Source organism: Suncus etruscus, chromosome 2, assembly GCF_024139225.1.
Source record: "Suncus etruscus isolate mSunEtr1 chromosome 2, mSunEtr1.pri.cur, whole genome shotgun sequence".
Taxonomy (NCBI): domain Eukaryota; kingdom Metazoa; phylum Chordata; class Mammalia; order Eulipotyphla; family Soricidae; genus Suncus; species Suncus etruscus.
The window spans coordinates 40,722,035-40,741,360 of record NC_064849.1 but is presented as its reverse complement, the minus strand read 5'-3'; the positions used below and the strand labels follow the sequence as shown (position 1 = coordinate 40,741,360).

Sequence of the window (19,326 nt, the reverse complement as noted above, 5' to 3'; positions counted from 1 at the left end):
AGTATTTAATATTAAAAACTAAACAAGATTTATGCTGACTTTAGTTATTTTGGTTAGGGAGATCTTTTTTTTTTTTGGTTTGTTTGGTCCATACCTGGTGATGTTTCTGTCAGGCTTGGGAATTCTATGGAATGCCAGACATTGAACTCTGGTGGGCCACATGGCAGGGAAATGCTCTACCAGCTCGGCCCATGATTAGGGAGATCTTAAAATTGCCCAGTTCTCTGTAATAACTGAATTTATCAATAACAATAACTGTATACTTTTCAGTCAGATAATACAAATATGTTTATTTACCTTCTTTCTTTGGCTGACAAATGTCTTCTGCTCTGTATTTTACTGTTATTCTATTAAAATTGAAACAAAGAAAGCAAATACAAACAATAATGTTATTAATTTTTCAAAAAGTAAAATTAAAAAGTAGAAAAATACCTTATCACTGAGGACTTGATGTTTATTATAAAACTTTGAAAATAACTTACCATATTGGATGACTCCTCTTTTGAAGCCAGTTTCTGGAGGGTCCTATTAAAACAGGAGTTGATGAGGTTGAATTGAATAATTACATTCAATTGAATAACTACAAATTACAAAATAATTACAAAAAAAATGAATAATTACAAAAACCCAAAACATTCCCATGTCATAATTACTGGCAACCCTATAAATTTTCAACTTGGTAAAATTAGAAGAAATATAACATTTCTCATCTCCCATACTTTTCTATATTTAAGCAGTCAGGTACAATTTACAGGGCACTACTAGTTGCAAAACCTGTGAAAGGTGTGTGTGTTGGGGGGGGTACCTTTCCATTTTCACCAAGACAAAAACTGAGGTTTAGATAGAGTAAATTATTCAGAGACACCACGAATATTCAGTCCTGGTCATTTTTGACCAAATGACACTTGAGTCATTTTTAACTACTCACTGATTATGCTTTTATTTGTTTGTTTGTTTGTTTATTTGTTTGTTTGTTTTGGTTTGGGGGTCACATCTGGCAATGCTCATTCGTTACTCCTGGCTCTACACTCAGAAATCACTCCTGTCAGGCTCAGGGGACAATATGGGATGCCAGGGATTGAACCCAGGTCTGTCCCAGATGGTCTGCATGTAAAGCAAACACCCTATCACTGTGCTATTACTCCAGCCCCAGTGATTATGCTTTTTAAGCTGTCTGCTTACAGGTGATCAGTAAGACATAAAAAGAGCTAGGGAGATAGTATAATAATACTTAGGGCATTTGCCTTGCATGTGCCTACCTGGTTTTTATGTCCAGCACCACATATGTTTCCCTGAGTCCCCCAGGAGTGATCCCTGAGAACTGCAGGGTATTGAAAAAAAAAAAGAAAAAAAGAAAAGAGAAGGGGCCAGAGCGGTAGGGTGCTTGCTTTGCACGTGGCTGATCCAGGACAGACCTCTGTTTGATCCCTGGCATCCTAAGTGTTCCCCCAAGCCAGGAGCTATTTCTGAGCACATAGCCAGGAGTAACCCTGCATCACCGGGCGTGGCCCAACACACACACACACACACACACACACACACACACACACACACACACAAAGGATTAAAAACAATTAGTCCTCGAGCAGTGTCTGCTTTTCATGTCCTGGGTGCATGGTAACCCAAACACCATGCCAAAGTAACCAAGTACCAACATGTATTGTCCAAAAACTAACCAAGTACCAACATGTATTGTCCAAAAACTAAAAAAAAAGGAAAATAGTGTTTAAATTTTTCCTTTTTAATGAAATCACCTTATAGTATTAGCATTTATAATCAGTTACTTGTTTCTATTTTGACCTAGTTTTACCTTTACTTGGGGATGGGGACACACCTGGTAGTGCTCAGGAGTCACTCTTTTTTTTTTTTTAAACATTCTTTTTCTTTTTTGGGGGGGGCCACACCCATTTGATGCTCAGGGGTTACTCCTGGCTAAGTGCTCAGAAACTGCCCCTGGTTTGGGGGGACCATATGGGATGCCGGGGGATTGAACCGAGATCCTTCCCTGGCTAGCGCTTGCAAGGCAAACACCTTACCTCTAGCGCCACCTCACCGGCCCTAGGAGTCACTCTTGGCTCTGCGTGCAGAAATTATTCCCAGAGCACTAGCGATAGCACTTGCATGGGGCCAACCTGGGGCTGCCAGGAGTAATTTCTTTTGTTTGTTTGTTTGTTTTTTTGGGTCACACCCGGCAGTGCTCAGGGGTTACTCCTGGCAGGCACGGGGGACCATATGGGACACCAGGATTCGAACCAACCACCTTTGGTCCTGGATCGGCTGCTTGCAAGGCAAACAACACTGTGCTATCTCTCTGGGCCCAGGAGTAATTTCTTAATGCACAGCCAGGAGTAACCTCTGAGCACTGTTGGGTGTGGCCAAAAAACCCAAAACAAACAAACAAAAAAACACCAAAAAGAAAAAGGAAAGAAGGAAAAAAGAAAAAATTATTCCTAGCAGGCTTCGGGGACCATATGAGACTGAACCAGGGTCAGCACGTACAAGGCAAATACCCTACCCATTGAACTATTGCTGTACCCCCAATCTTGAATCCTGGGTTTGAGATCTATTCCTTGACTGATGAAAAGGTAACACTATAGGATAATGAAGTGTAAAAGTGCTGATGTCAATCCAGGTATTATCACTCTAAGGATTAACTTATTTATTCCTACTTTATAAAAACCATAATTAGTAGATGTCTAGTGCTGGGACTCAAACCCAGGTAAGGCTTAAAGTATGAAAGGCAGTGCCCCACCACTGGGGCTATATCCCTGGCTCCAGACTTATCTTTATTTTTTTTTAAATTACCTTTGGGATTGAAGGTGAGACAAGTCAATCGTAGTATCAGGATAATTTACTGTCTCTTCCCTTTCCTCCTTTGTTTCACCAATAGTTTCTTGATCTTTTACCACCTCATCAGATTCTCCTTCATCTTCAGAGCTTTCTTCCTGAATTAGTTCTTCATGTAGTTCATCTCTGCTACTCTGATTAGTAATATCTTCTTGTTCAACCTGAGTCACAAGTTCATCTTCTATAGGAGTTTCATGTGATTCTTCTTTATCTTCTTCACTGCTACTGTCACCTCCATCTAAAGAAATTATTGAAAATCAGAATGATATTACCACAACAGAACTAGATAATTCCCTTGGAACCCTCAGAAAAAGAATGTCTTTTGTTTCCCTAGAAAAATTCCTGATCATCCTCCAACAATTATTTCCACTTGGGCAAAAAGGACAGAATTAGTTTGAAGAAACAAACTCCAAGAAATCTCCTATCTAAATGTATAGGCAACCATTTCTATAATAAAAACTATAACTTGGCTTTGTTAGGTATTTTCAAAAATGATGATACTTAAAGTAGTTCTATAAATTCTTCCTCTTTTCTTGTAAGTTGCAGATGAAAATGAAAACAAAGGTAATATATTTTCTGTAAGTATTAAATAATGGCACATGCTTTTGAAAAATGAGCACTGTCTTAGTAGTAAACAGTCTAGTTATAATTATAAATAAAATGTTACTATCCATCTGACCAGGATATTAATGAGAATCAATAACCTAATGCAAACAAATTACTATCATGTTAATGTGCTATAAAACAATAAATGAAACAATGCAATATTAATCCTAGAAGAAAGAATAATATGGGTGGTTGGTTTATTTTGGGGGGCCAAATCTGGCAGCGCTCAGGAAACCATATGGGATTCTGGGAATTGAACCTGGCAAGAACACATGCAAGGCAAGCAAGTGCCTTAGCTGCTGTACTATCACTTGGCCCTAAAAATAACTTTTTAGAGTTATATACTCTCCCTGGTTCCTTTAGATAGGTTGGTAAACTCAATCTAAGTAATTACTTTCTACTTATAGCCACTATACTGTTAAATCAAACTAAATGTCATGAAAGTTTACTTGTTGAGTCCCTTCTAACTTCTGATTCCAACAGTAAATACAAATTCCTTTATGCTTGAATCTATCTCTAGTAAACTTACATACAATGCATTGAATACTGAGAGATTTGTTTTATTTTAGGCCCACACCTAGTGGTGCTTGGTTTACTGTTTGTTGTCTCTGACCTTAGGCATCAGTTCTGGCTGTGCTGGGGGAACCATGCTGTGTCAGATCTTACCGAAGTCTGCATCCAAACAATTCACTCAACCCATCTCTCTGGCCCAAAATATTGAAGTTTTGCTGTGCAAACATATTCTCAAATATAGTTATGGATCCAATTACTTTATAATCCCACTAGAAAAAGTATATTTAATATGAGCAAAGATAAAATTCAGCAAAAGTGATAGCAAGTTTTATATCAATTCTAAACAAACCAAAAATAATTTTTTTAAGTTATGATTTTAGGAGGCCAGAGCAATAGCACAGTGGGTAGAGCACTGCCATACATGCAGCTGATCCCGGTTCTATCCCCGGCATCCCATATGGTCCCGGAACCTGCCTGGAGTGATTTCTAAGCATAAAGTCAAGAGTAACTTCTGAGCACCAGTGGGTGTGACCTAAAAACTAAAGAAAAAGAAGACAGACTAGACAACAGAAAATATTACAAGCTACTTTATTACCTAATTGTTCCATTTCTTCTGATATGAGTTCACCTGTGCAATTTGTCTCTGTGTCTTCATCCTGCACTCTGACTTTTCTCTCCCCACGGTGTCTCCAAACACAGGACTCATCAACCTATAAAAAGATTGTTTCATTGATCAAAGAAAGATATCAATAGGTAAACCAATAACAAGTAAAAAGCAGAGTGAACCAAGAAGCATAAGAATACCTTAAAAAGGAAGCTGAACCCCATCATTAGATATGAAGGAGGAAGGAAATTCTTTTTTCCTACAAAAAATAATACACACAAAGGTTTTAAAAATCCATTTTCTCAATTTTACACTTCGAAGAGACTGACATAATGGTCACATTATTTTCTCAGTCCTGAAGGACAATTCCCATTTACAGAATTTGGTCATTAAGAAAGAAATATGGGCCTGGAGAGATAGCACAGCGGCGTTTGCCTTGCAAGCAGCTGATCCAGGACCAAAGGTGGTTGGTTCGAATCCTGGTGTCCCATATGGTCCCCAGTGCCTGCCAGGAGCTATTTCTGAGTAGACAGCCAGGAGTAACCCCTGAGCACTGCCAGGTGTGACCCAAAAACCAAAAAGAAAGAAAGAAAGAAATATATCTACTGATTCTATTTTTGGGGTTAGTCAGCTCCTAATTTATTTATATACTTACTTTTGGTTTTGGGGGTTACTCCTGGCTCTGCACTCAAATCATTCCTAGAAGGCTTGAGGAACCATATGGGATGCCAGGAATCGAACACAGGTCTGTTCTCCATCAGCCGTGTACAAGGTACATGCCCTACCACTATGCTATATCTCCGGCCCCATCTAATTTATTTTAGAAAAAAGTTGATATGGGGCCGGAGACATAGCATGGAGGTAAGATGTTTGCCTTGCATGCAGTAGGACGGTGGTTTGAATCCTGGCATCCCATTTGGTCCTCTGAGCCTGCCAGGAGCGATTTCTGAGCATAGAGCCAGGAGTAACCCCTGAGTTCTGCCGGGTATGACACAAAAACCAAAAAAAAAAGTGGATATGATTTTTTTTTTCCCTAGGAAAATATGGGGGAAAGATACCCCAATGCTTAGGAGCCTTAGGAGCATAAGTACTACTATTAGATGTACTCTAGTTGAGCCAGGTAGATCTGGGGATTGAATCCAGGGCCTCATGCATGCAAGCAATGAATTCCTGCCCTTTGAGCTATCCCTTTTATGAAAAAAAAATTTTATAGGCTACACCAATTCAAGGTTCGACAATGTAGGTCTGAAGGTTTCAGTGCATAGATCTGTCAATACAAAGGCTTCTGGGGCTCAGTGATACTTAAAGACTCCCATGAGCATGTGGGAATAAACCAAACACATGGTAAGTAAGCCTTCTACTATTTGAGCTATCTCCCAGACCTATGTAGTATTTTTTCCCCTTATAAAAGTAATCTATGCAAAAGTATATTCTCATCAATACAAATAAATATGGGTGATATAACATATACCAAATTTACCACACCAAGCCAAAAATTTCCTTGCTTCCTAATAGACTTCATAAATGAAAACATAAGTCTGTCCTGATGGGCCCGGAGAGATAGCACAGCGGTGTTTGCCTTGCAAGCAGCCGATCCAGGACCTAAGGTGGTTGGTTCGAATCCCGGTGTCCCGTATGGTCCCCTGTGCCTGCCAGGAGCTATTTCTGAGCAGACAGCCAGGAGTAACCCCTGAACACCACCGGGTGTGGCCCAAAAACCAAAAAAAAAAAAAAAAAAAAAAAAGTCTGGCCTGAGAACTTTAGTAGAAGAATCCCAAACCTGTCTCTGTAATTCTTTGCCACATTACCTCTTATCATGAAGCTTCCTGTTGTCAAATATTCTCCTGTTGGTGCTGTTTTAGAAACCTGAGAAATAACAATACATTATACTCTGGTCTTGAGGAAGTTTTGATTTTCAGTTGAGAAAGTCATATTTAAGATAATGTTAATGTTCTGAAATTTAGCAAACATTATCAACATTTAAGTAATAAATAATGGGTTTGTGAGATTATGTAGCAGATAAAGTACTTGCAAGTAGCTGACTTGGGTTAAGTCTACAGTGCCATATATAATAACCCGAGCCCACTGGGAGTGATGCCTGAGCACAGAACAAGTAATTGATTACCACCAGGTATGGTTCAAAACAAACAAAACACAAAGTGATAAGTATCTCTTCAAATAGAAATACATTTGGCAATAACAAAGATATAATGAAGGATGTACCTCTAAGTTTTCAGATACCATGGACTAATACTAGCCACAACTGGTCCACATTTCCTCCATGTATAAGACAGATGAGAAAACTAAGGATACTTTAGTAAGATTATAAAATATTATTTGCTAACATAAAATTACTGGGGAAAAAATAGTACAGGAGTTGAAGTGCTTGCTTTGCATTTGGTTGACTACTGTTTGATCCCTGATATCACATAAGGTTCTCTGAGCACAGAGGTCAGAGTAAGCCATAAGCATTTCCAGGTGTGGCCCCCAAAACAAAACTAAAGGAAAAAAAAAAACTACATCTATTAAATTTCTCCTGAGTTAACTTTTTAGAGCAAGATACCTTTTAGGAATGAAATATGTAGTTTTATAAAAAAAAAAAAAAAAAAAAAAAACTAACTTGGTAAAATAGAAAGCAAGCAATATAAAATTTCATTTAAAAATTGTGTGTATTTTGGATCGGAGTGATAACATAGTGGGTAGGGAGTCTGCCTTGCATGTGGCCAACCCAGGTTCAATCCCATCCTATATCATCCCAAAGCCTACCGTGAGTGATTTCTGAGCTCAGATCCAGGAGTAACTTCTGAGCACTACCAAGTGTGGCCCCAAAACAAAACAGATAACAAAATAATTGTGTGTATCAGGGCCAAAGCAATAATATAGTTGGTAGGGCATTCTCCGGCATCCCACATAGTTCTCTATGCACTGTCAATTCCTGAGTAATTCCTGAGTGCAGAGCTAGGAGTAACCCATGACACTGCTGGGTATGGCCCCACTTCCCAAAAAAACTTTTGTGAATCAAAAATAATTTTCTTATTGTGAAACTGCCAAATGAGAGTATCTATATTATAGGCACATTTATTAAAATAATGAGGGATTAAAAATAAAACTTTTATCCTTAAAATACCCGTTCATGTAAGAACTGAAGTACTGAGATAGAAAATACAATCCTCCTGAGCACACTGGATGTGGCCCCAAAGTAACAAAAACATTTCCGGAGAAAATAATTTCTAAAAGTATCATAGCATAGGTTATAGAATGAATATAAATATATATATATAAAAGAAATTAACCCCAAGGAGGATAATGGTATTGAGCTCTTTAAAGTTCGCGGCACAAAGCTGATGGACGTGGTGGTGTCGCGCTCTCCTGGGCCGGGCCTAAGCCACGCCAGACGAGGGACGGACCTTCACGGCGAATGGGACGATCTTCTGCCAGCGGGCCCCTAGCTCCTCCCCGCAGCGGGCATGTTGTGGGTGGGCATAGAGGTGCGGAATCCGGCCCGACCTCGCTCTCTTCGCCTAGGCCGGGGTTCCAACTCTGATGCAGCAGACAGCCCTCGCGTGGTGGTCTTCTCGAGCCGGCCCCCTCGCCCCGCGGTAGAGGTGTAGGGGGGCCGTCCGGCAACGCCGCGCTTGCACCGTTCGGTGGTGCGCCGCTGGAGCGCTCCAGGTCGTCTGCCAGGTGCCTGAGGTCGAGCCGGTGATGTCGCTTCCCCTTCATTCCCTGGCACTGTGCTTGCCCACGTCGGACTGGGCTTTTCTTATTTAACACATACATGCACGCCCACCCGTTGGCGGTCGTTGCCTCCAAGGACGGTTCAAGCCGGTCAGCTCGTCGGTGACGAGGGTGTCGGGCCACCGTCGTCTGGTGGCACCCCGCGCGGCCAGCAGAGTTCCACGGCGTGCGGGCGCGTGGGCAACAGTGGTAGGTACGGTTGTACCGGCGGGGTCCCCTCGGGCGACCGGGGCTTGTTCAAGAAGGCCTCCCGAGCCCGTCGGCGCCTTCCCCTTTGGTTGGGGGGGGGGGGGAAGCCAGCCCCTCGTCCTGGTGGGCGGGCCGATAGCCGAGCAGCAGTGACGGAGGAATGGCGGGTCCCCCCCCACGGGCTCGGCACACACGGACCTGTGGTGTGACCCGTGTAGCAGACCCCCCAACTTTCGTGTTTCCTTCCCCCTGTTGGGGAAGCCTGATGGGTACCGCTAGCCTGGGTTTCGGGGGTGGCGGCCCCTAAGGATCCGAGAGGGTGTTAGGACGGACGGTTTGTGCTCGAGTCCCCCCTTGGGTCCGCCGCCCCTCCTTCCGCCTCTGCTGGCCCGCTGGTGGCCGTGGGTCCGCGGTCAGCCCACGCAGTGAGGGTGTGCCGAGGGGTGCCCGCTCCTGGGCCTACCTCGGCCCACGCCTCTCGCCTCCGAGTCGGGGGAGGGTCCTGCCGGGCCGAGCCGGCGTCGGGAAAAAAATTACTGCACAGCTTTAGCGTCTTGTAAAAGTACATCATCGTCCATTGCAGTTTTCAGAAATGTGGCAATATCAATAGCAAAGAATAGTAAATTCTATATGGAATGAAGTATGACCCAATGAAAGAGCAAAAATAATGACTTAAAAAAAAAATACCGGACCTATCTGCTAAGATTTCAGCCAAAGAAAGTTCAGAAATTCCAACCAAGATGAACAGGAGAAAAGACCTTTTAATCCATATGGTATTCATCACTGGAATTGCACAGATCATTCTTCATCCAGGTCTCTGCTCTAATCTTCTCCAAAAGGTTTTTCCTAAGACTTGATTTAGGGGGCCCATGATGGCTCAATGGAACGGCGCATGCTTTATAGTTAAATGAGTGGCGTAACCCCACATGACAAACGTGCTCCCGCATCACTGCATTCCTGAGAACCAGAACCAAGTGTGATCCCGAGTAAGGATGACAACCAAATACAGGTGACCCTATCACAACATCAAAAGGAAGGGAGGGGTGGGAGTGTGTGTGTGTTTGTCCGAAATAAAATTAGGTTTCGTTGTATGTGTGTATTTAATAAAAACTTTAGGTTTTGTTACCTGATATTACATTTAGGTTTTTCTCCACCATCGAAGTCCACTGTCAAAGTCACTACGTTGTCCACTTTTATACCCTCAATATTTGGCATACAGTTGCTTATAATTAATTTAATAAAAAAGGGGGGAGGGGCCGGAGAGAGAGCATGAAGTTAAGGCATTTGCCTTGCGTGCAGAAGGTCGGTGGTTCAAATCCCAGCATCCCATAAGGTCGCCCGAGCCTGCCAGGAGCGATTTCTGAGCGTAGATCCAGGAGTAACCCTGAGCGCTGCCGGTGTGACCCAAAAACCAAAAAAAAAAAAAAAAAAGAAAAAAGGGGGATAAAAAAAAAAAACCGGACATATTCTTTATTACCTGATGATGGTACACCCACCAAGCACTAGTAATAACTCGTGCATCCCAAGCAACACTGTAGCAAAGTGCCATTGTGCCGGCTTCAGTTAAAGTCCGAGGGGGGATCGGCTCTCCTGTAACAATACAACAATACTTGAAGGACAGCTTTCTACAGAGCAAGAAACAAAAATCACATACAACATGATAGACTCTTAGATCCTAAATTTACATACTATATTTTTCTCTCAGTATTACAAAATGTCACTATTTTGGGGCCGGAGAGATAGCATGGAGGTAAGACGTTTGCCTTTCATGCAGAAGGTCATCAGTTCGAATCCTGTGTCCCATATGGTACTCCATGCCTGCCAGGAGCAATTTCTGAGCATTGAGCCAGGAGTTTCCCCTGAGCACTGCCGAGTGTGACCCAAAAACCACACAAAAAAAAAAAAAAAAAAGGCAAAAAGTCACTATTTTATATTTACATGGGTGACTCATTACTGGTTTTTGAGCCCACATCTAGCAGGTGCTCAGGGCTTACTCTGGTTCTCTCCTCAGGGGTCATACTTAGTGATGCACAGGAGACTATATAGAATGCTGAGGATTCAAACCAGGTTCAGTTATGTGCAAGGCAAATGCTCCTGTACTTTGGCCTCTGCATGGAAAGCTTTTAGGGAGTCTCTAAATAAAAAGTCACAGAAATCTCTTTCTCATATAAATAATTCTAACTTTATTCTAGCAAAGATAATTTAGAAAGATTTATTTAAAATTTGGGTTAGGGAGCTTAAATGAGAGTATAAGATAAATAAAACACTTGTCTTGCATGTAGCCAAGCCAGGCTTTATTCCTGGTGCTCCATATGGTCCCCTTAGGGGGAATCACCTTACCTGGAGTGATCCCTAAGCATAAAGCTAGGAGTAACTCTTGAACACCACTGGGTGTAGACCCCACCAAAACCCAGAAGAGCTACCCTAACCCCTCTAAAGTTAGAGAGAGAGACAGCTCAAAAAGCTGAGTACATGCTTTGCATACAGGAGGCCATGTTTACTCCTCAGAATCATATAGTCCCTAAACATAGATCCAGGACGAAATAGTCCCTAAAAGCAAAAAGAAAGTTTAAGACTTTTAAAAATTACTGTAAACTGAGGCTGGAGAGATAGCATGGAGGTAACGCATTTGTCTTGCATGCAGAAGGACGGTGGTTCGAAGCCCAGCATCCCATATGGTCCCCCGAGCTTGCCAGGAATGATTTCTAAGCATAGAGCCAGAAGTAACCCCTGAGTGCAGCCGGGTGTGACCCAAAAACCAAAAAAAAAAAAAAATTACTGTAAACTGCCTAAACCATAAAAGCATGTACATATATATACATATATATAGATGTATATCTATACTGTTAGATTTCAAATATTTTAGTGGAGATATAATTCACATAATTGGTATTCAATTCATACTTTAGAACAGGGGCCTCAAACTCGCAGCCTGTGGGCGTTTGCGGCCCTCCGTACATCATTTTGTGGCCCGCGGCCAGCCTTCAAATATCGCAGTATTCGCGATTATTCGCTTAACGAATAATCGCAATAAAAATCGCATTAGTGGGCCCGTAGAGATAGCACAGCGGCGTTTGCCTTGCAAACAGCCGATCCAGGACCAAAGGTGGTTGGTTCAAATCCTGGTGTCCCATATGGTCCCTCGTGCCGGGCCAGGAGCTATTTCTGAGCAGACAGTCAGGAGTAACCCCTGAGCACTGCCGGGTGTGGCCCAAAAACAAACAAACAAAAAAAAAAAAAAACAAAAAAAAAATCGCATTAATAAGGAAAAAAAAATCACATTAAACATTCGCATACCCCAAGCAGTTCCGTTCAGGGTATGCAAATGTTTAATGTGATTCTTTTGCGATTTTTTTTTCTTACTAATGCGATTTTTTATTGCGAATATTCAGTAAGCAAAATCCCTTATGCGGCCCTGCCTCATCCCGACTTTGCCTTCTGCGGCCCCCAGGTAAATTGAGTTTGAGACCCCTGCTTTAGAAGGTATAGAGTTAATTGTATACTTCTGTATACTTAAAAAGTTATACAACCATACCACTAATTCCAGTACATTTTTATCGTCCCTCAAAAGAAATACACTATTAATTTATAGTCTTTACCCATTTCTCCCTAGAAATCACAATGTCTTTTTTTTTTTTTTTTTTTTTTGGGCCACACCCGGTGGTGCTCAGGGGTTACTCCTGGCTGTCTGCTCAGAAATAGCTCCTGGCAGGCACGGGGGACCATCTGGGACACCGGGATTCGAACCAACCACTTTTGGTCCTGGATCGGCTGCTTGCAAGGCAAACGCCACTGTGCTATCTCTCCGGGCCCTACAATGTCTTTTTTATTATTTATTTATTTATTTTTATTTATTTTTTGGGGCCACACCCGGCGTTGCTCAGGGGTTACTCCTGGCTGTCTGCTCAGAAATAGCTCCTGGCAGGCACGGGGGACCATATGGGACACCGGGATTCGAATCAACCACCTTTGGTCCTGGATCGGCTGCTTGCAAGGCAAACACCACTGTGCTATCTCTCCGGGCCCACAATGTCTTTTTTAAACATTTGTTTTCAGACCTCATCTGGCAATGATTAAAGGTTACTCCAGATTCTGCATTCAGGAATCTTCCCTGACTATGCTCAAGGGACTGTATGGGATGCTGGAGATCAAATCTAGGTCCGATGCATGCAAGGCAAATACCCAACTTGCCATACTCTGGCCATACTCTGGCCCCCAAATCACCATTTCTGTCCCCAAAGATTGGCCATTTCACTAAGCATACTAATGACGAGGGTTATGTATGTTAAAGCATATATTTCTTTTTTCAAAACACTTGTTTTTATTTTTATTTATTTATTTATTTATTTTTATGTTTGGGCCATATGTGGCATTTGCTTGGAGTAGAGGGGATGACTTAAAAGGTATATAAAGTGGTTAAAACTTGGGGCACAAAGCATGCAAAGCATGTGCTTGATCCCTTCAAACTATAGATCCCCAGATAGATCTTTTTAAGTCTGAATAACATTCCATTAGATGTATAACATCAATTTTTTTCTATCAGTTGATGTTTCTAACATTTTAGCATTATAAAATAATGCTATGATAAATGTCTTTCTGTGGAGATATATTTTCCATTATCTCAGAGATGTAATTAGGAGTGGAATATGAGACATTGTAAGTTTAATTGCCATACTTTCTTTTTCTGTGTTTTTTTTTTTTTGTGGGGGGGTCACACCCGGCAGTGCCAAGGGGCTACTCCTGGCTCTATGCCCAGAAACCACTCCTGGTAGGCTCGGGAAACCATATGGGATGCCGAGACTCGAACCACGTCCTTCTGCATGCAAAGCAAATGCCCTCCCTCCATGCAGTCTCTCCAGTTCCATGCCAGACTACTTTCTACAGCAGTTGTATCACTTTCTATTTTTACTAGCAGTATGAAAAGGTTTTGATTGGGGCTGGAGAGATAGCACAGGAGAAAGGCGTTTGCCTTGCATGCAGAAGGACGGTGGTTCGAATCCTGACATCCCATATGGTCCCCCGAGCATGCCGGGGGCTATTTCTGAGCGTAGAGGCAGGAATAACCTCTGAGTGCTGCCGCAGGGTGTGACCCAAAAACCAAAAAAAAAAAAAAAAAAAAAGGTTTTGATCTTGGTACGTTCTTATCAATAGTTGTCAATGTCCGTATTTTATTTCAGCATTCTAGTAGAGATGAAGTAATATCTCAGTGTGGTGTCAAGTTCCATTTCCCTAATTACAAATGGAACCAGGCCTTTTATCATTTACTTATTAGTCATATATATTTATACCACTAGGAAAGATCTATTTGAATTCTCCACCCATTTGACTTATTTGCCGTTCAACGAGTTTATTGTCCTTTGAGAACAATAACCTTTATCAGATAACTTGCAATTTTTATTGTTTTACTTTGGGGCTACTCCTGGTATGGTGCTGGAGGACTCAATTCATGACTGCAGCATGTAAAACACACATACCCTTTGAACCATCTTCCTGAATTTTCTTTTCTGTGGGTTCTTTTAACCTTTTCTCTCTCTCTCTTTTTTTTTGATCCTTCCTTTTGGGCTACATATCTAGCTGTATTTGGGGCTTAATCTTGGCTCTGTGATCAGGAAATTGAAATGGGGGTGCTGGAAAACCATGTGTGGTGTCTGGCATGGGACTCACATCAGCTGTGTGCAAGGCAAATGGTCTGATATATTATTTCTCTGGACTTTATTTCACTTTCTTGGTAAGTAAGTCCTTTGAATTAAGATTTTAAATTTTAAATTCAATTTTGTAGTTTTTATTCTTTATGCTTCTCCTGTCATATTTAAGAAATAATTTACTAAAAAAAAAAAAGAAATAATTTACTAATCTCAAATTATAAGTTATGACAGTTTAAAATTATACCTTTTATAAGCTTATAGCTCTGGAAGCATTTGAAATTCACTTTTACATATTGTTTAAATTAACTGCTTAACTTCATTCTCTTAAAGTGGATATCAGCTATACCTGAATTATATATTAAAAAGATTATTCCAAGGGCCAGAGAAAGAAAAATATGTAAAGTACCTGCTTGGCATGTAGTTGACCTGAGTTCAAGTCTCAGGACCACATATATCCCGAGTCCCACCTGGAGTAAGCACTGAGCACTGCTGTGTGTCCCCAACCAAAAATAAACCACCTATTTTTTTAAAGATCCTACTGAATGATAGTAGCACCATTCTTAAAAACAAGTGACCTGGGGGAAAATCCGCGAAAGTACACCGGCCCAGTGGGGCTCAGCTGTGAAAGACTGTGAGTGTGACCTGTCTATGTCTGTCTACTGTCCTCTTGCGTGAAACTCTTGCGAGTGGGGCAAAAAGAGGCTCAGAGGAGCACGGCCGCTCCGCTTCGCTACGCGGCCGTGCACTCTTTCTAAGGAAAGAACTCCATTGCAACAAGAAGGAAAAATCACACTAAGAACGGCGCTATATCACAGAAGCAAACATTTCTCTCTGGACTGTCTTCTCTGTTACATGCTCGGGCCTAAGATTTGACCCAGTGTGAGGCTTCATCCACGGAGGACTCCCCTCCCTTAGAGGCAAGTCAGCCCATCCAGAAAGGGAGGAGCCAGAGGAGTGTGCTGCCTACATCATATAGACAATGAATACCACTACAACACGTAGAAAAACCCACAATACAAATGTGACAATGGGGAAACAGCGCAGGCCAGCATCAGACATAGAGAATGAAGATGACAATTCTGAGGACCAGATAATGACTGAACAACTAATCAACCTCTCAGATAAGGACTTTAGACTAGCAATATGGAAGGTGCTCAACAGACTCCAAGAAACCATGGATCGAGTTGAACAGAACACTAATAAGAACCAAGAAAATATGAAGGCAGAAATGACAAAACTCCAAACTGAAATAACATGTCAACTAACAGGCCTGAAAAACTCAGTAAACGAAGTGAATGACAAAATGGATAAGCTCTGGGACAGGGTATCAGAAGCTGAGAATAGACTTGGTGCTGTGGAAGATGAGATACATAACAATTCCATACAGCAGGAGAGATTGGACAAAAAACTTAAAGCAAATGAGCAGACAATGGAAAAATTAGTCAAAGAATGGGAACAGACGAAAATAGAAGTCTATGATAAGATCAACAGAAACAACTTAAGAATCATTGGAGTCCCAGAGACCCAGGAAGAAAATTTCCAGGAAGAATCAATGGTCAAGAACATCATTAAAGAGAAACTTCCAGAGCTAAAGAATATATGTGATCAAATCCTGCATGCCCGAAGAGTACCAACCAAAAGAGACCCCAGAAAAACCACCCCAAGACACATCCTAGTCACAATGACAAATCCCACAGATAGAGACAGAATTCTGAAAACAGCAAGATCAAAAGGGGAAATCATGTTCAAGCAAGCTTCCCTGAGATTTACAGCAGACCTGTCACCAGAAACGCTCAATGCCAGAAAGCAGTGGTGGGATATTGTGACAAGACTGAATGAAATGAATGCTTCACCCAGAATACTATACCCAGCAAAACTCACTTTCCGGTTTGATGGAAGAATACATGGTTTCACAGACAAAAAACAGCTCAGAAACTTCACAGACACAAAACCAGTCTTAAGAGAAAAACTGAAAGACCTAATCTAAGACAAGACTACCCAAAAGACACACCAAATTTTGAAATAAAGATGGCGTTAAATCCCAGGACAATTCTTTCTCTCAACGTCAATGGACTAAATGCACCAGTTAAGAGACACAGAGTGGCTAAATGGATCAAAAAACTCAATCCAACCTTCTGCTGCCTACAAGAAACGCACCTGAATAGTCAGAACAAACATAGACTCAAAATAAAAGGCTGGAGAAAAGTTATCCAAGCAAACAACACCCATAAAAAAGCTGGAGTGGCCATACTAATATCAGATAATGCAAACTTTATACTCAGGAAGGTTGTAAGGGACAAAGACGGACATTTTATATTAATCAAGGGGTACGTAGAGCAGGAAGAATTCACTCTCCTAAACATATATGCACCGAATGAGGGGCCAGCAAAATATTTAATACAACTGCTGACAAATCTGAAAAATAATATCAACAACAACACAATAATTGTGGGGGACCTAAACACGGCTTTGTCAACACTGGACAGGTCAACCAGACTGAAACCCAACAAGAATATACTAGACCTGAGGAGAGAAATGGAAGAAAGAGGCCTAGTGGATATATATAGGACACTCCATCCCCAGAAACCTGGATACACATTCTTCTCCAATGTACATGGGACATTCTCCAGGATAGACTACATGCTGGCACATAAAACATACCTCCATAAGATCAAGAGGATAGAAATTTTGCAGACTACCTTCGCTGACCACAAGGCTCTGAAATTATTTGTGAACTCCAAAGGGACTCAGAAGAAACACTTTAACACCTGGAAGTTAAACAGCCTCATGCTCAATAACCAGTGGGTCCGAGATGAAATCAAGGAGGAAATAAAAAGGTTCCTGGAAACAAATGACAATAAAGACACAAACTCTCAGAACTTATGGGACACAGCAAAAGCAGTACTGAGAGGAAAATTTATAGCTTTGCAAGCACACATCAGGAAGGAAGAAGGAGCTTACCTGAGTAGCTTAATGACACAGCTAATAGAACTAGAAAATGCTCAACAAAAGGACCCAAGAACAGGAAGACAGAAGGAAATAACAAAGCTGAGAGCAGAAATCAACGAAGTGGAAACTCAAAAAACAATCCGAAAGATCAACGAAAGCAGAAGTTGGTTCTTTGAAAAAATAAACAAGATTGATAGACCACTGGCAAACCTAACAAAGAAAGAGAGAGAGAGAAACTTGATAACTCGTATCAGGAATGAAAAAGGAGAGATCACTACTGATATGACAGAGATTCAAAGGGTAATCAGAAACTACTTTGAAAAACTCTACGCCACTAAAAATGAGAACCTGGAAGAAATGGATAAATTCTTGGACTCTTATAATCTTCCACGGTTGAAGGAAGAGGATGTAGCATATCTAAACACCCCCATCACCATTGATGAAATTAAAACAGTAATCAAATGTCTGCCGAAAAACAAAAGCCCAGGTCCAGATGGATTCACTAATGAATTCTATCAAACTTTCCAAGAGGAACTACTGCCAATCTTGGCAAGACTCTTTCATGAAATTGAACAAACAGAAACACTTCCAAATAGCTTTTATGAAGCCAACATCACCTTGATACCTAAACCAGACAGAGACGCTACCAAAAAAGAAAATTACAGACCAATATCACTGATGAATGCAGATGCAAAGATCCTCAACAAAATCCTGGCAAATAGGATTCAATGCCTCATTAAGAAGATCATCCACTACGATCAAGTAGGTTTCATCCCAGGAATGCAAGGCTGGTTTAACATCCGTAAATCTATCAACATAATACACAACATCAATAACAAGAAAAATAAAAACCACATGATCATATCAATAGATGCAGAGAAAGCATTTGATAAGGTCCAACACCCATTCTTGATCAAAACTCTCAGCAAGATGGGAATGGAGGGAACCTTTCTCAATATAGTGAAGGCCATCTACCACAAGCCAGTGGCAAATATTATCCTCAATGGAGAAAAACTGAAAGCCTTCCCTCTAAATTCTGGCACAAGACAAGGCTGTCCTCTCTCACCACTCCTATTCAACATAGCACTGGAAGTACTTGCTATAGCGATTAGGCAAGAAAAGGATATCAAGGGAATCCAGATAGGAAAGGAAGAAGTCAAGCTCTCACTGTTTGCAGATGACATGATACTCTACTTAGAAAACCCTAAAGACTCTATCAAAAAGCTTCTAGAAACAATAGACTCATATAGCAAGGTGGCAGGCTACAAAATTAACACACAAAAATCAATGGCCTTTCTATACACCAACAGTAATAAAGAAGAAATGGACATTAAGAAAACAACCCCATTCACAATAGTACCACACAAACTCAAATATCTTGGAATCAACTTGACTAAATATGTGAAGGACCTATACAAAGAAAACTATAAAACTCTGCTCCAAGAAATAAGAGAGGACACACGGAAATGGAAACACATACCCTGCTCATGGATTGGCAGGATTAACATCATCAAAATGTCAATACTCCCCAAGGCATTATACAGATTTAATGCCATCCCTCTAAAGATACCCATGACATTCTTCAAAGAAGTGGATCAGACACTTTTGAAATTCATTTGGAACAATAAACACCCTCGAATAGCTAAAGCAATCATTGGGAAAAAGAATATGGGAGGAATTACTTTTCCCAACTTTAAACTGTACTACAAAGCAACAGTTATCAAAACAGCATGGTATTGGAATAAGGATAGGTCCTCAGATCAGTGGAATAGGCTTGAATACTCAGAAAATGTTCCCCAGAGATACAACCATCTAATTTTTGATAAAGGAGCAGGAAATCCTAAATGGAGCAGGGAAAGCCTCTTCAACAAGTGGTGTTGGCACAATTGGATAGCCACTTGCAAAAAATTAAACTTAGACCCCCAGCTAACATCATGTACAAAGGTAAAATCCAAATGGATTAAAGACCTCGATATCAGCCCCAAAACCATAAGATATATAGAACAGCACATAGGCAAAACACTACAGGACATTACAGGCATCTTCAAGGAGGAAACTGCACTCTCCAAGCAAGTGAAAGCAGAGATTAACAGATGGGAATATATTAAGCTGAGAAGCTTCTGCACCTCAAAGGAAATAGTGCCCAGGATACAAGAGCCACCCACTGAGTGGGAGAAACTATTCACCCAATACCCATCAGATAAGGGGCTAATCTCCAAAATATACAAGGCACTG

The 19,326-nt window shown here is 41.2% G+C and overlaps 1 protein-coding gene across 1 annotated transcript in view; it reads right to left on the bottom strand.

Annotated features, from left to right (window-relative positions):
- Positions 1-19,326, bottom strand: part of NEMF (nuclear export mediator factor) — a 66,554-nt gene that overhangs the window by 11,740 nt on the left and 35,488 nt on the right. Inside the window, exons 19-25 of the mRNA XM_049767022.1 lie at positions 9,975-10,087; positions 6,379-6,436; positions 4,771-4,829; positions 4,562-4,676; positions 2,806-3,085; positions 483-525; positions 298-347 (exon numbers count right to left, since the gene is read on the bottom strand). Coding sequence (XP_049622979.1) covers positions 298-347; positions 483-525; positions 2,806-3,085; positions 4,562-4,676; positions 4,771-4,829; positions 6,379-6,436; positions 9,975-10,087 — 718 coding nt within the window. The remainder of the gene's footprint in view (positions 1-297; positions 348-482; positions 526-2,805; positions 3,086-4,561; positions 4,677-4,770; positions 4,830-6,378; positions 6,437-9,974; positions 10,088-19,326) is intronic.